At 53.5% G+C, this 15,330-nt stretch overlaps 1 protein-coding gene across 3 annotated transcripts in view; it reads right to left on the reverse strand.

The window, feature by feature from the left end:
* NUP210 (nucleoporin 210) overlaps positions 1-15,330 on the reverse strand; it is a 109,474-nt gene that overhangs the window by 55,454 nt on the left and 38,690 nt on the right. For all 3 annotated transcript variants that reach the window (XM_086697309.1, XM_086697308.1, XM_086697310.1), the window contains exons 9-14: positions 14,589-14,695; positions 13,458-13,598; positions 12,438-12,575; positions 11,275-11,430; positions 9,575-9,773; positions 4,542-4,687 (exon numbers count right to left, since the gene is read on the reverse strand). In XM_086697309.1, the coding sequence (XP_086553435.1) occupies positions 4,542-4,687; positions 9,575-9,773; positions 11,275-11,430; positions 12,438-12,575; positions 13,458-13,598; positions 14,589-14,695 (887 nt within the window). The remainder of the gene's footprint in view (positions 1-4,541; positions 4,688-9,574; positions 9,774-11,274; positions 11,431-12,437; positions 12,576-13,457; positions 13,599-14,588; positions 14,696-15,330) is intronic.

Here is a 15,330-nt window from a genome sequence, read left to right on the forward strand (position 1 = left end):
GCCCTGCATCAGGCTCTGCACTGACAGCTCAGAGCCTGCTTCGGATCCTCTGTGCGGTCTCTGCCCCTCTCCCACTCGCAGAATGTTCAAACATAAGTGAACATTAAAAAAAAAAAAATGGCCCGTGCTATTATCAACTATCCTTATCATCCCCATTTTACAGATGGAAAACATGAATCCCAGCAAAGTGAAGCAACGTGTCCAAGTGTATCCAGTCTGTTCCGACTGCAGACCCCCTGTTCTTCCCTGTGTGTCGATGCTACAACCAGCAAAACTTCACTGTGGGCAAAGCAGGTCACTGTAAACCCTGCCAAAGGATATTTTTTTTCCACCACCAGCCCAAAGGGAAAGACTGTGTAAAGGCACCACACGTCCTATAATTAACAGCTGCCAAACTATGAATTACCACCTTCACGTGCAATTCTCCTCCCATTCAGGCATAAACGGGCCAGAGAATTCTGTGCCAGGGAGAAAGGTTAATAATCACCACTGCTAACGAAGGACGCTCATAAATCATAAGGGCTCCTCAGTGGATGTCAGAGCACAGATACTTGAAGGGGCAAAGCCAGAGAGGAGAGGGCCTGTGCACGTCAGACCAGACGTCTACTCCGGGCCTCAGTCTCCTGATTTGCAGAACCAAGAGGGTGAGTCTAAACATCCAGAGGCCCTTAGCGCGGACGGTTTACATTTCTAGCAGATGGAACGCACGTGCCCCTTCACAGGATACTCACGCTTGGTCTAGGACCAAAAGACAGCAGGAGAGAGGCGGGGTGGTTGGAAGTGAAGGCCCCACTTCCCCCGGCTATCCCAGCAGCTCCGGGGTCATCGTGTTCAGCCGTACTGAACGGCTCCATCGTAGGAACGGGGAGCCGGGGGGGGGGGGGGGGGTCCTCACACCCGGGCACTGGGGGCTCCCAGAGAGTAACCTGCACGGGGGTCAAGGGTCTCCAGATCCCTGCAGCAGACAAAAGCTGAAGAGTACCTGGGGTGCGGACCGCGGAGGGAATTAGGTAGCCAGCAAAGCACAAGGCCTCCATTGTCCAAACAGACGGAGGAAGGTACATGTAAGTCGGGGGTGGGGGCCAGAGCTGAGCGGTGCCCATCTTATGTGTGGACCTGATTTTGTCCTCCCCTGACCTTCACCAGCTGCCCACTGCTGGGTGAGAACAGAACAAATATCTAGCCCCTAGCCCAGCATTCAAAACCCTCCTTGATCTGACCCGGGGAGACTTCCCAGCCTCTTATCTCACCCGAGATATACCATTTCCAGTGCTCTCAGCAGCCAAGCTTCCTGCCTCCATGCCCTCCTTCTCCTTCTGTGTTCACTGGTGACCTGTCCCCCTCGGGACTCCTCCTTATCTCTGTCACAGACCAGTGGCCACCCAGGGCACAGTATGGGACTTCACCCGGGATCTCTGTCTCCCCAGCCGGGACTGTACCAACAAAGTGCCCAGGGACAATCTGCAGGGTAAATTGACGGATGGACAAGCAAACAGTCACTGATAGTTGCTTTCCTAGTTTCTACGCTCCCCTCTTCCTTGAAGAAAAGAACCCTCATTTTGCCAGGGTAGAAAAGTATCTAGCTAAAATATTTCCCGGTCTCTGTTGAAGCTAGGTATGGCCAATGGATTTAGTTCTGGCCAGTGAGATGCAGGTAGAAACTGTTCTTTTAAACTCCTGACAAGGCTACTACAAGAAGCTAACTTAGCTGAAAGGAAAGCTCTTTCCTCTTTTAGCTATGTGGGATACAGATGTGATAGCTGGAGCTCCAGCAGCTATTTTAGACTGTGAGACAAACTTGGGGATGAAAGCCACATACTAGAATGAGGAAAGACAGAAACCTAGGTCCCTGATACTATGGAACTGTCACACTAACCCCAGGCAAGACCTCTCATGTGAAAGAAAAATAAACTCTCTTTTGGCTAAGACACTGTTTTAGATTTTGTTACATGTAAATAAACCTGATCTTAACTGTTATCAAGACAGAAGAAAGATAAAAAAAGAAAGTCATATCTTTCTCCTACAGCTTGTCTAGTCAGGAAGCCTTGACTGGGGACACGTCTACATTATCTTCACCCTTAATCCCACCTCAGGACAGTGAGCTCAGTCGGTGGCCTCTGATGCTTCAGCCACACACCCCAGATAATTGGGATGTCTGGTCATGAAGCAAGCACCCAGGAAGAGCCCTGAAGAATCTCTCCTCAGGGTCCTAGGGAAACCGCACCTCATGGAAGGCTCTGGCAGGGGTTCCTCAAAAGTGACTGTCGCCATCTTAGGGAGGTCAATCGTCTTGAAACCTGTTCTCTGAGCCCTCAGTGCTTCCTGATCAGTGAGGGGATCCCGACTTCCTAATTTTACATTGCCACCCTCCCTTCTACTACCCTCCCTATCACCCTCTCCTTCCTTACTTTTTCCATGGTATGCATTGGCTTATTACTGTCTCCACCTCTGTCTCTGCTAGAATGTCAGCTCGTGAGGGCAGGGATTTCTGTGTGTTTTTTGCTCTGTTGTATCCCTAAGGTGTAGAGCCAGGACTGGTGTAGTAGGTATTCATATAAATTTTGGTGGGGGGGGGGGGGGAGGTCAGGAGACCTGGCTCCAGTCCTGGCTGGTCAGCCTGGACACATTTGCCCACTCATTCATTCTAAACAAAACAACCCTTCTCAAATAATACCCACTTCTGGGTATTTAACCACAGGAAAGGAAAACACTAACTCAAAAAGATATCTGCACTCCCATGTTCATTATAGCATTATTTACAATAGCCAAGATACGGAAATAACTTAAGTGTTCATTGATGGATGAATAAAGATGATACACACACACACACACACACACACACACACACACACACACACACAGAGGAATATTATTTAACCATAAAAAAGAAGGAAATCTACTATTTGCAACACCATGGATGGACCTTGAGGGCATTATGCTAAGCGAATTAAGTCAGACAGAGTAAGACAAGACAAGCACTGTATGATCTCACTGATAAGTGTAATCTAAAAAAAAAAAAAAAAGAAAGAACTCATAGATACAGAGAATAGATTGGTGGTTGCTGCGGAGAGGTGTGGGGCAGGAAATGGGTGAAGGGAGTCAAAAGGTAGAAACTTCTAGTTATAAAATAAATAACTCACGGGGATGTAATGCACAGCATGAAGCCTGCAGTTAATAATACCGTATTGTATATTTGAAAGTTGCTAAGAGTAGATCTCAAAAGTTGTCACCACAAGAAAAAGATGTGTACCTTCGGTGCTGGATATTAACCAGACTTACTGCGGCGATCATTTCACAATATACACAAATATTGAATCATTATGTCATACACCTGAAACTAATATAATGTTATATGTCAATTATACCTCGATTGAAAAAAAAAAAAAGGAAAAAAAAAACCCGTTGGTGGTTATCTGCTCTGTATCAGACACCATGCTCCAGGCTAGGGTTTCAGAGGTGAAAGGCTCCAATCTCACGGACCCTGCTTCTAATGGGTGAGAGAAACATGGGGGAAGAAAACATGTTGCCGAAAACCAAGGGGACCAGAACTGTCCTGCAGGCTGGAGCTGGGGGTCAGGGAAATGTAAGCCCTGACTGTCCCAGCCCGGGAGGCCCCTGGGAGGCCCCCCGGGACAACCCTTTTGCCCCCTGAAGGGGGAGCTGACTCACCCTCTCTGGGCCTCCTGTGTGAGAGGCAGGCTTTGCATTAGGTCCACTTCCTGCGGCGGGGCCTGCGTGAAGCCTTCCCATCCACCCTTGGAGGAAGGTCTGGTTCTCTTTCATCTGTATTTTAAACTAACCCTTATTGAGCACTCACTACCTCCCAGGCACTGTTCTAAGCCCCTCTCATTCACTAGCCCCGCTAATCCACACCATAACCCTATGATTTAGGTGCTGTATTAGCCCCATTTTACAGGTAGGGAAACAGAGGCCCAGAAAATTAAACTAGTCAATGCCACCGATTGGTGTCAGACCTGGATTCAAACTCGGCAGTCAGTGTCAAAGCCGAGGCAGTGAGTTCTGAGCTCTGAAGGCCTCTCGCCACAGAGAGATGAAGGGGGACTCACACACCAGCTGGGTACCTGATGTCAGGCAGGCACCAGAATCCTCTGCAGACAGCATTTCATCCCCACAGATGTCAACGATCACCTTCCGCCATCAGGGAGGCCCTGCTCTTTCTACACGCTTCCTGATTTCAGCTTGATGACGAGAGGGAGCGGAAGCTATTCCAAAAGCTATTCTGACCAATCAGGTTAAAAAAAAATTTTTTTTTATGTTCTATTGTATATTTCAGAGAGAGAGAGACAGAGTGTGAGCAGGGGAGGGGCAGAGAGAGACAGAATCGGAAGCAGGCTCCAGGCTCCGAGCTGTCAGCACAGAGCCCGACGCGGGACTCACACTCACGAACAGTGAGATCATGACCTGAGCCGGAGTCAGACACTCAACCGACTGAGCCACCCAGGCGCCCCACCAATCGGGTTTTAATACAAATTTGCCTGAGCAACTGAATTATTCGCATCAAGGGGAAGAGGTGGGCTCACCTTGAGGGGCAGGTAGGCAGCGATGGTGATCCGGGCACTCAGGTGGATGTGGCCATGTTTGTAGCTCACGAGGAGTGTGGTGTAGCCCTGGGCCTCCGCTCTCACCTTGACCCCGCTGCAGTGCTCAGACCCTGGCTGCAGCCTCCCTGTAAGAAGAGAACCAAACGATCCCTGTGAACTTGCCTTTGCCAAGAAAAACATGACAGGCTGACAGCCCCTCTTTCATCCTGGGCTTGATACACAATCTAACTTTTTTAACTGAAAAATCTGAACTGGGGCGCCTGGGTGGCTCAGTCGGTTAAACGTCCGACTTCGGCTCAGGTCACGATCTCACGGTTCGTGGGTTCGAGCCCCGCATGGGGCTCCGTGCTGACAGCTCAGAGCCTGGAGCCTGCTTTGGATCCTGTGTCTCCCTCTCTCTCTGTCCCTCCCCCACTCACGCTCTGTCTCTCTGTCTCAAAAATAATAAACATTAAAAAAAATTTTTTTAAAAATCTGAAGTATAATTCCCATACCAAAATACACTTATCATAAGCATACCATTCATAATGATTTTTTTCCCCCACCAACTGAACACACCCTGTATCTAGAGAAACACTATGACCTGTATCCCTGAATCTCCCATAGATCTTTCTGGTCACTAGCCCTCCCCAGAGGAAAACCACTGTCACCTGACTTCTAACAGCTTAATTTTGCTGGCTTCTATATTTTACATGAAGGGAGTCACTGAGCATAAACTCCTGTGCGTCTGTCCTCTTAAGCTCAACACTGGTGGTGAGAGCTCTCCTTACACTTTGCACAATGTACATCTTTTATCCGCATTTGTAAATATGACTTCACTGTATGAATACGTAGCAACCGATTTCCCCATGCTACTGCAAACATCTGGGTTGTTTGCAGAGTGGGGCTTTGAAGCAGGGTGCTGCTGTGAACACATATGCGGGTTTTCTGGGGTGGACGCATTTCGGCATTTCTGCTGGGCGTATCCCTAAGAATCCGGTATCTTCACCCCTAGTCCTTATTCCCCAGGAGCATGGGTATGTTTGTATATCATCATCACTGCCAAATATGTTCCCTAAAATGGTTACATCAAGCTATACTGTTCCTAGTTGCTGCACAGCATCCCTGCCAATACTTGGTATTTTCCACAATTTTTAAAAAAGGCATTCTAGTGGGAGTGTAATGGTATTTTATTGTTTTGTTTCCAAACATTTAGAAAAAAATTCTGTGAAACCCCACATACCCATCCCCTAGATTCTACAATGAATATTTTGCTATCTTTCTCCTACCGCATATCCATCCATCTACCCACTGATCTTATTTTTTTTATGCATTTAAAAGTAAGTTGCAGGCATCAGTACACTTCATTCCAAACGCTTTAGCATACATATAATTATCCACAGTCCGATATTTCTTCATGGTTCTCTTTCCCGAAGGTCAAATTTACACATAGTGAAATAGTACAGATCTTAAGTGGACCATGCCATGAGTTCTGACAGACGCATCTACCTGTGAAGCCCTAACCTCTACCAAGATGTGGGACACGACCTATCCCCACGGTTCCCTCCTGCTCCTTCTCAGGCAATCCCCGCTCACCCCTTTCCCTGGAAGCAAGCACTATGGCATTCGTTTTACATCATGGTTTAAGGGTTTTGGGGTTTTATTAAATAATAATTTTATTGAACTATAACTCACATGTCACAGAATCACCCATTTATTTTTTTTTAGCTTTTTTTTAATGTTTATTTTTGAGAGAGAGAGAGAGAGAGAGAGAGAGAGAGCATGACCAGGAGTGGGGCAGAGAGAGAGAGGGAGACACAGAATCCGCAGCAGGCTCCAGCCTCCGAGCTGTCAGCACAGAGCCCGGTGCAGGGCTCGAACTGATGAACCACGAGATCATGACCCAGGCCGAAGTCTGACGCTTAACCGACTGAGTCACCCAGGCCCCCCAGAATCACCCATTTCGAGTGCACACAGAATTCAGTGGTTTTTTAACACGTTCACAGAGTTGGGCAACTACCACCACTAATTCTAGAACATCTCATCTCCCAAAACGAAACCTGCACCCATGGCCAGTGGCGCCCTCCCCTCTCCAGTCCCCGGCAGCCACTGCTGTACTTTCCGTCTCTCTCTCCATGGAGATCGGTGTGCCCCCCACTGCACGTCAATGAAGCGCATTCTTTGGGTCTGGCGGCTGTCACGCAGCACGTTTTTGAAATTCATCTATGCTGTGCCATAATCAGTAAGCCGGTTCCTTTTTATTGCGGAATACTGTGCTGCGAGGGTGTCCCACAGTCAGTCTGCTCATCCATTCACCAGCTGAGGAGCACTGGCGATGTTTCCAGGTTGGGACGATCATGGAACAGAGCACGCTGTTGTGTCAATGGCCACCACTGTGGCCAGGGCAGAAGTCCCCGCACTGCCAGGAAGGGTGGGCTATAGAGTCCACGGGCAGAGCCCACGAGCCCCGGAAAACTGCAGCTCTGCCCAGTGGGCCTGTGTCCACAATCACACACAGCGAATAGGGCAATGCTAGGTCTGAGTGTGGACCTGCTGGCTTCCGGTCGGGTTCAGAGAGGCTGGGCGAATGCTCTCCTGGACTCGGCCCTGAAGATGAGACAGGACGCCGGGTCCTCTGCAGAGCTGGGAAGTGGGTGCTGGGGAGTGGGGGCGGGGCGGCCTGAGCGTGATGCCCTCTGCCCCCTGCCCCAGCCTGCCTGGTGTAGAGACTCAGCACTCCCTGAGTGCCAGGCTCTCCCGTCCCACGACCTCCGCCCTGACCTGGGGCCGAACTTGGAACGTGTCACTCCCTGTGCGGTCTCTGGCTCCTGACCTACTCTTCCTGCTTCTCAGAACACTCTTCTCCCAATTTTCCCCCTCTCATCCTTCAGGTTCAGCTCTCACTTCATTTAAGCAGCCTTCCCAGACATCCCCAAACTGGCTTAGGCACCCAACTTCTGCACGTTTCTGCCGAGGAATATGTTCAGGTTTTCCTGCCGAGTGCACGCCCAGGGGTGGGACAGAACTCACGGTCCCTGTGCTCGCCCGCCGGCCCACTCTGTCCCAGGCACGGTAAATGCCTGGGGAACCACCTGTCTTGGTTGTTGGTGGGGCATGAAGGAGACACCACGCGTCTCGTGTTCACCGGGAACCCCCAGAGCACAGCACTTGCTAGGTGCTCAGCGAACAGGCTGCTGAAAACCAGCCGAGGCTGGGAGCAGAGCAAGGGCCAGGGCGGAGCAGGAGCCCAGGTGTCGCAGCACCCCGCCAAGCCCGGAGCCCTGGGGCTCCATCAAAGGCTTGCAATGGTGCCCACGACCAAAGAGCTTCCAAGGGGGCTTCAGCGATGAGGACAAGGAGGAAATGGGACCCCAGCTGCCAACTCCAGCAGGAAGAAAGTGGAGCCCCAAACTCACCGAGAGGGGTCTTGGGGCCTGGGGCTGCAGCCACTGAGGGACCCATCACGTGTCCTCTCAACCAGGCAATCTCACCTGAGACAGACAGACAGAGAAGGAAGCCTAGCGTGGGGATACATCTGCCCCCTAGCACCTGTTCCATGAGCCTCCTGGGCCCCAGACAGATGTCACTCAACCCGCTGGCCCCACCTGGTCACTGGCCCCACAGGTCCTCTGGACGCCTGCATCTCTGTGGCTAGGCTAGGCTCCAGGCTGGAAGGTATGTATTTCTCATATAGCCTGGACCCTATACGCGAGGCTTCACCAAGCCACACATACTCTACACCAAGGGACATTCCAGGAGCTTTCTGAGGGAAATTTTGACGCCACGGGTGTTGGTCTCGGCTGCCGCCTTCAGAACCAATCTCCCTGAAACATGCTTCTTGCGCTGGGCTGAGGGACATTCGGTCGTAACCCTCACAGCTAGTGAGGAGCGGGTATCCCTATTTTACCCATAAGGACTTTAGGTTCAGAGAGGCTGGGCAACTTGTCCACCATCACACAGCCAATGTGAGGAAGAAGTGATGCTCAGACCCATAGCTGTGAATCCCAAACTTGTCCCCCATTCCCAGGACCTCCTGGGTGCCAAGCCGGTGCCTGGGCCGCGGCCTACAGGCTCCCCTCCCGGACACACGTCGGGGGCAGCGCAGGGGGGGCAGCTCCTCTCCTGCCTCCGCGGGCCTCTCTCTCCCTCACGCGGAGGTCTTTACCCCAGGCGGCTGACCACCGAGGCCCTGCCCACCTGTTACCTCCAACCCCTCCCCAAACCTTCCTCCCTCACTGGATTGTCAGTCCTTGGCTTTCTTCATCCACAGGAATCCCCTCGCTGCCCCGTCTCCACCTCTCAGGGGATGATGGCTCCACGGTCAGTGTCAGACACACCCAGGTCTATATCCCACCCTCACCTGTGCCCTTGTGTGACCTTGAGCAGCTAGCTAGTGAAGAGCAGCTCCCTGTCTCTTCATCTGACACGTGGTGGGTATCCTGAGTACCTACTGCAAATAGGCAGTGGGCCAACCACAGCCCGCCCTCCCACGAAGTCTGATGAGTCACACACACACACTGAGTGCTTACTCTGCACCTGGTGGGGTTGACGTTCTTAAAACTGACTGCCACTGCCACCATTACCACCGACATCACCACCGAAGCCCCGCGGGGCAAGCCAAAGAGGAAAGGTCAATGTGCATTGAGGGGTGGACACGCTTCATGCCACCAAGGTGTCAGGATTCTGTCACCAGCCAAAGTCCCTACCGACAGGTATCCCGAGTACCTACTGCAAATCCAGGCACTGCCATGGGCACGAGGACATGCGATTCTATTTAAGATGACACCTATTTTAGAGATGTGGCAACTGAGGGCTCCCAAAGCCCAATGACAGGGTGGGTCACACGATGAGCAGGAGCCGGACCAGACCACTGCTGATGGTGGACAAGGGGACACATGTCATTCCTCGTGCTATGAGCCGCCCCCCCCCCCCCCCCGCCCCGCTGTCTCAAGCCCTCCAGTGGGCAATCGGGGGCAGCCTCTGTTGACAACTTAGGCATTCTGTCTGGCGCCCACTCATCAGTGCTGGCTCACCTGGAAGTGGCTGGAACACGCCCTGGTTCTCCACCTCGATCGCCAAGTCGAAATGGGAGCAGTCGCTCAGGGTGACCACCTCGTCGGCCCCACCAGGAATGAGGCCGTTGATCCTCAGCGGCAGCTCCAAGGTCTGGCCCACGCGTGCCTCCACCTGGCACGGCGCGAACTCCATGCTGCTGGGCTCGATCACGTACACCTGTGGGACAGCGGCGTGGACTGAGGTCATCGGGCTCCGCAGGAGAGGAAGGGCCTGTGCTAGTGTTTCCTAAGAGCTGCCACACACTGGGCACTGAGGACACGTCAGTGAGGAGACTGAGCTGGGAGGACAGGTGTGTGCAGTGAATTGGGGGACAGAGCTGTCAGGGAAGGCCGCTCTGATAAGGTGACCCAGGAGCTCAGACCTGAGAGCCATGTCAGACGCAGCCAGACAGAAGTGTAGGGGGAAAACATTCCGGGAAGCAGAGACAGTCGGTGCAAAGGTCCTGAGCCACGTACCAGCTCAGCTTGCTGGAGGAATATAAAGAAGGCCACAATACAGGGTGAGAGAGGCATCATCATCCACAGATGACACTTCTATAAAACAAAACTTGTTACACTCCAGGTTCTGTTCTAAAAACCCTGCTAATTCATTCAGTGCTCTCAGGCTCTTTGTTAAGATTTTATTAGCCACCTCTACTTGAGAAAACCTGGACGGTGGGTCTGGGCCGGGCAGCCTGGCCTCTGGGGCCATTACACAGTCTCTCGAGGAACCGTCCCCAGGCTGCTGAGCAACTGGATGAAAGGTGGCACGTTTACTGAGATTAAAGAAACTCAGGGGGAGGAGGACAGTGGTCACAGTTCATCCATAATTTGATAATCATGCTATAGCTAAAGGGCCTCGGTTACAACCCTTTTTACGTGAGAATGAGATAGATCCTTAGGAGTGTGTGTGTGTGTGTGTGTGTGTGTGTGTGTGTGTGTGTGTGTCTATGTGGATCCAGATATAAAGACCAGGACAACCTGTCCATCCACGTCCCAAATAATATACGAGCAGGTTGAGACTGGACACGCTGTGTAAGGAGCTTTGACTTCTGCCTAAGTGAAGTCATAGAGGTAGGTGGAGGTTGGGGTCAAGGTCAGGAAGTCAGAAGGCCAAGGTGGGTGGCAGTGACTCATACCCACCACGCACGGCCTTCGCCACGTGAGTTGGTCCTGCACCACCTGGGGTTAACAGCCAGGTGCAGGGCTCCAGTACAGAGAAGGAAATGAGTCAGAGCCAGGTCTCACGGAGTCTGGGGCCTCCCTTTGACCATGAATTTGCCAATGCTCAGCGGCACTTCTGACTTGGAGATTTTATTCCTTTCAGGTCTGAGGACTTTTCTAGAATGACCCCTTGGTTACCTCATGTCTTCTGTGTTCCCTGGTCCCCCTTCCAGAAACTCTCACTATGCTGACCCTGCCCCTTCTGGTCTCATCCCCTGCCTGGCGGGGGACGTCGCACCCATCCCCCTGCTGTGACCTGAGCTCCTCAAGGGCGGGGCTGGGGCCTGACCCCCATCCCCCTGCCGGCCACCAAAACCCAGTCCAAGACTGAGGGCCGAAGTGCTTCTGAATAAGCCTGAAGGCTGCATGTGAGGAGGTGGCCTGGAAACCTCTGTCCTGCGCCTCTCCCCACCCCCAACCCCGCCCCCAAGCTGTCCGGGCCCCCGAGGTCTCACCTTCATCTCCCCAAAGTGGAGCGGGTTCTGCACGTCATGTGCCTGGATCACACTGAGTCCAGTGTTACTGCCTGTGGTCATGACGCCCTTGACGGTGACCATGGCCACCATGTGGCTTGACGAAGACCAGCTGAAGTTCCCACTCCCGCCGTGGGCCTGGGGAGGAAAACCAGTGCATCAGCCCGCCTGCCTGCCCGCACTCTCTCTCTCTCTCTCCCTCCGTCCGTCTCTTCCTGCTGCACACTCACGCTCGCTCTCTGACTCTCACGGTCAGCGGCCTCTCACCACCTGCAGCACCAGCCGACCCCCGGCTGGAGGCCGCCTCCCCACCTCGCTCTCTCTACCGGGTCTCATTTCCGGTCCTCATACTGTGGGGGCCTTGTGGCCGACACACACACACGCACACGCCCGTGACACTGGCCCCAGACCTGGCGGCACCCCCAGACCCGAGTGGGAGGACCCTGGGCCACACGGCAAGGTCCAGGAAGCTGCTTCCCCAACCAGGCACAGGCTCCCTCCCGGCACACAGCCCCCCGCCGCTGCTAGCCATCTCCCCTGAAGTACAGGCAGTCCAGTGGCTCCCCACATCGGGGGCCAGCACCCCAAGCCCTGGACGGGGACACACCTGAGTGAACAGGCAGCAGGTGCCGGTGACAGTTGTCACGGCCAGGGAGACAGCAGGGACAGTGCTGGCCACCGGGGCTCGAGCCCCCATGGGAGTCGGTCAGTGCCCGCTGACTGAGGCCAGGTGGGCGCGTGCATATCAAAGACCGAGAACACTTGATAGGTGACAGTTAGAGATGTTCTCGCCTTGAATTTCAAATTCTTCTCCCAGGATATTTACACTGCTTTTGGAAAACAACCTTTTTTTTATCAGTATTATTTTATTTTTTAACAAAAACAAATGCTGAAGTTGAACATGCCCTCGAGGCTTTCTTTATTGTGCTTCCTTGTCTGTTGATCTGGGGTTTTGTTTTTTCTGATTGCCAAAATATGATGCTGTGACGGACACCCCAGAAAGTAGAAAAAGCATAAAAAGTCCCCGATTTTAAATTCTCTCCGACCACTAGAAGGTAACAGTAAAAGACACAGAATAGACAAAAAGCCCTAATCCCGTGGAAACCCCCAAAGGAGCGAACCCAGATGTGGGGTGTCACAGTTACCTTTATTGTGTACTGATAGGCGCCCGTCTTTGGTTGCCATGGAAACGTCAAGATGCTCGGATAGAGGGTGATGGGGACATGAATTTCTACCTCCTGCTGGTTCCACACAGGTACCCGCAACGTGTGGACCCCTCCATCCTACAAGGGGGTGAGGGAGCTGCACGTCACCATGACAATCAGGTCATCAGAAGTTTTTGCACCCGAGCAGACCCCCACCCCTCCCCAGAGATCAGGTCACAAGGAGATTTTGTGATTGTCAGGGAGCAGGAAGGATGATGCCGGATACCCTCCAGCCTCCTCTGTCTCCATGGAGACAGCTTTCCACGGCTCTGTAACAGCCACTCAAGTAAATGCTGCCTGACTTCATCTTCACGGCACCCCAGGTGGGACGATGTGGTTATCCCACTTTACAGGCAGGAAAACTGAGGCATGGGGCACGAAAGCAACTTGCCCAAAACCCCCAGAGCTGAAGTAAGACTGGTAGGAATCGTTGTCTGACCCCCAGGCTGTTCTCTCTGCTGCCTCTAGCTGCCTCCTCCAGGTCCGGGGCAGGTTTGTGCAGGGTAGGAAGAGATCACCCGTCACCCATGCCAATTTCCCAATCAGTAAAAACCTGCTCACACCTAAAACTGACCGGCCTTTTAAATGAAAGGACTTGGAAGGACCCAAGCAGCCAAGCGGCCAAAGGGATGCTCCTGGCTCCTGGCTGCAGCACAGCTAGACACACGGGCCCAGCGTGGTTTCCCCAACAGGGTTTCTGCCCCAATCCCAGAAGGGCAGACTCACCTTCACAGGGGCTGGCAAAGGGCAGGGGAAGAGGGGCACCCAGTATGGGGACCGGGGACAGGGAAAGCCCCAAGCCCCACCACCAGACAGCCCTCGAGAGCCCAGACGGAGGCGACCCTCACAGTACCCATGAGAGCAGCACACCAGGCTGAGCCGGGGGTCCCCGGCCTTCCAGGGCTCATGTCCGGCCTGGGAGGGCACGGGGGGTGAACACGGAGGGAGGTGCCAACTTGCCTGGTCCACCACGGAGGTGAGGGCTGCCTCGATAGCCGTCTGGCCCTTCTTTGTCGCCCTGACGTGATGGTACGAGCCATTCTGGGAAGAAGCGAGCACCTCAAAGAACTCAGGAGGTAACACGGTGTCGATGCGGAGATTCTGGAAGGGGGGCAGGATGGGTGAGAGAGGCGCTTCTGGGACGAGTCCGGAAGTCAGAATGCAGGAAAGGAGCAAGGTCAGGCCATGGGGCCGCCTGAGGCCCAGGGGCCTCAAAACCAGCAGACGAGCTGGGCGAGGCCCCAGAACTGAGCTCTGACCACTCTGGCCTTTGAGCCCTCCCAGGCCACCCTCCCCGCAGGGCCCAGGGACCCAGACCTCCTGCTGCGACCACCCGGTGGTGCTCAAGCCCATGTCAGCTTTCTCAGACCCTGAGGTCCCAGCAAAGAAACCACTAAACACCAAACCACAAAAAAGGTCGTGACTATCCACGAGAGCCTGACCCCCCCTCACCCCCAAAAAAGGGGGATCGTCAGGGTCCTTGTTCAATAACACAAAGAAAGCAATAACCTGCAAAGCTGCCTAAGGGGGAACCTTGCTTCCTTCTTCTCAAACCTCAGAAGCCGCCAGGAAGGTCCCAGATGGTCCAAATGAGGATCCTGGAAACCTCTCCTGAAGGAACAAAACGTGCCGAGACTCCTCTCCCCCCACCTATGTCTGCCGTTCCTTTCTAGAGCCAGAAAGCTAAAGGATGTTGGCCTTGGTCACCTGGGACTTCCAGACAGAGTTATAGGTATTCCTGGCCCTGCAGGAAAAGATGCATCCTCAGCAGAGTGAGGTAAAGTCTCAGGCTAATGACAAGGGAGCAGGAAGGCAGACAACGCTTGCTTCCCATCACCGCCTCCTTGGACTGTGCTGTCTGTGGCTTTCTCTCCCCGCTCCAGCCCTACAGGGAGAGGGCCAGGGGTGCAGACTCCCAGGCTCACAACGTCCTGAGAGGCCCCCGGGATCCCACGGTGCTGTCTCCCATGGACCCGGCAGCACCACCAGGAATCACCGGACTCAGCTTGCCCGCATGGGGGCCCCGCTGCTTTGGGCGCTGCTCTGGGAGACGCGTCCCACACCCCGCCGGGCCCCAAGGCAGGCACTCACGTCGGACAGGTAGACCTTGTTGCCGGACTTGTCGAGCACTTCAATGGTAATTTCATACAGGCGGCCAGTCTCCAGCACCCACCTGTCACCAGGCTGGATGGCGAACCCTACAAAACAGGCAAGCAACAAAGCCTGACCACCCGGACCACAGGGGCGTGCAGCTGAGGAAGAGGATGGTACCAGGCACCATGAGCCCCAGGGCCCCGCAGCCGCTCACAACCTGCTCTCCTCCGAGGAGAAAGAACAGCTGCTGATCATGGTGAGATCTGACGCCCACCACCAACCTGAGCCCTCAGAACCTGAGGTGATCTCTCAGATGCCCAAGACCAACCTGAGCACATCCCTCACTGGCTGCTCAAGGGCTCACTCACACTTGACCGGATGGTCCACGGATGGTCTACACTGAATCCACAGCAGGTCTACACTGTGAATCTGAGTAGGTCTGAATCTGAATCTGAATCCACATCTGAATCCACAGTAGGTCTACACTCTGAACCTGCAGTGAGTCTACACTGAATCCACAGGAGGTCTACACTGTGAATCCACAGGGAGTTTACATCTGAATCCACAGTAGGTCTACACTCTGAACCCCCAGCGAGTCTACACTGAATCCACAGTAGGTCTATACTCTGAACCTGCAGGGAGTCTACATCTGAATCCACAGGAGGTCTACACTGTGACTCCAAGAGTCTACACTGAATCCACAGGGAGTCTACACTGAATCCACAGTAGGTCTACACTG

The sequence above is a fragment of the Puma concolor genome, chromosome A2, assembly GCF_028749965.1.
Source record: "Puma concolor isolate L17-30 chromosome A2, mPumCon1.1.hap2, whole genome shotgun sequence".
In the NCBI taxonomy this organism is placed as follows: domain Eukaryota; kingdom Metazoa; phylum Chordata; class Mammalia; order Carnivora; family Felidae; genus Puma; species Puma concolor.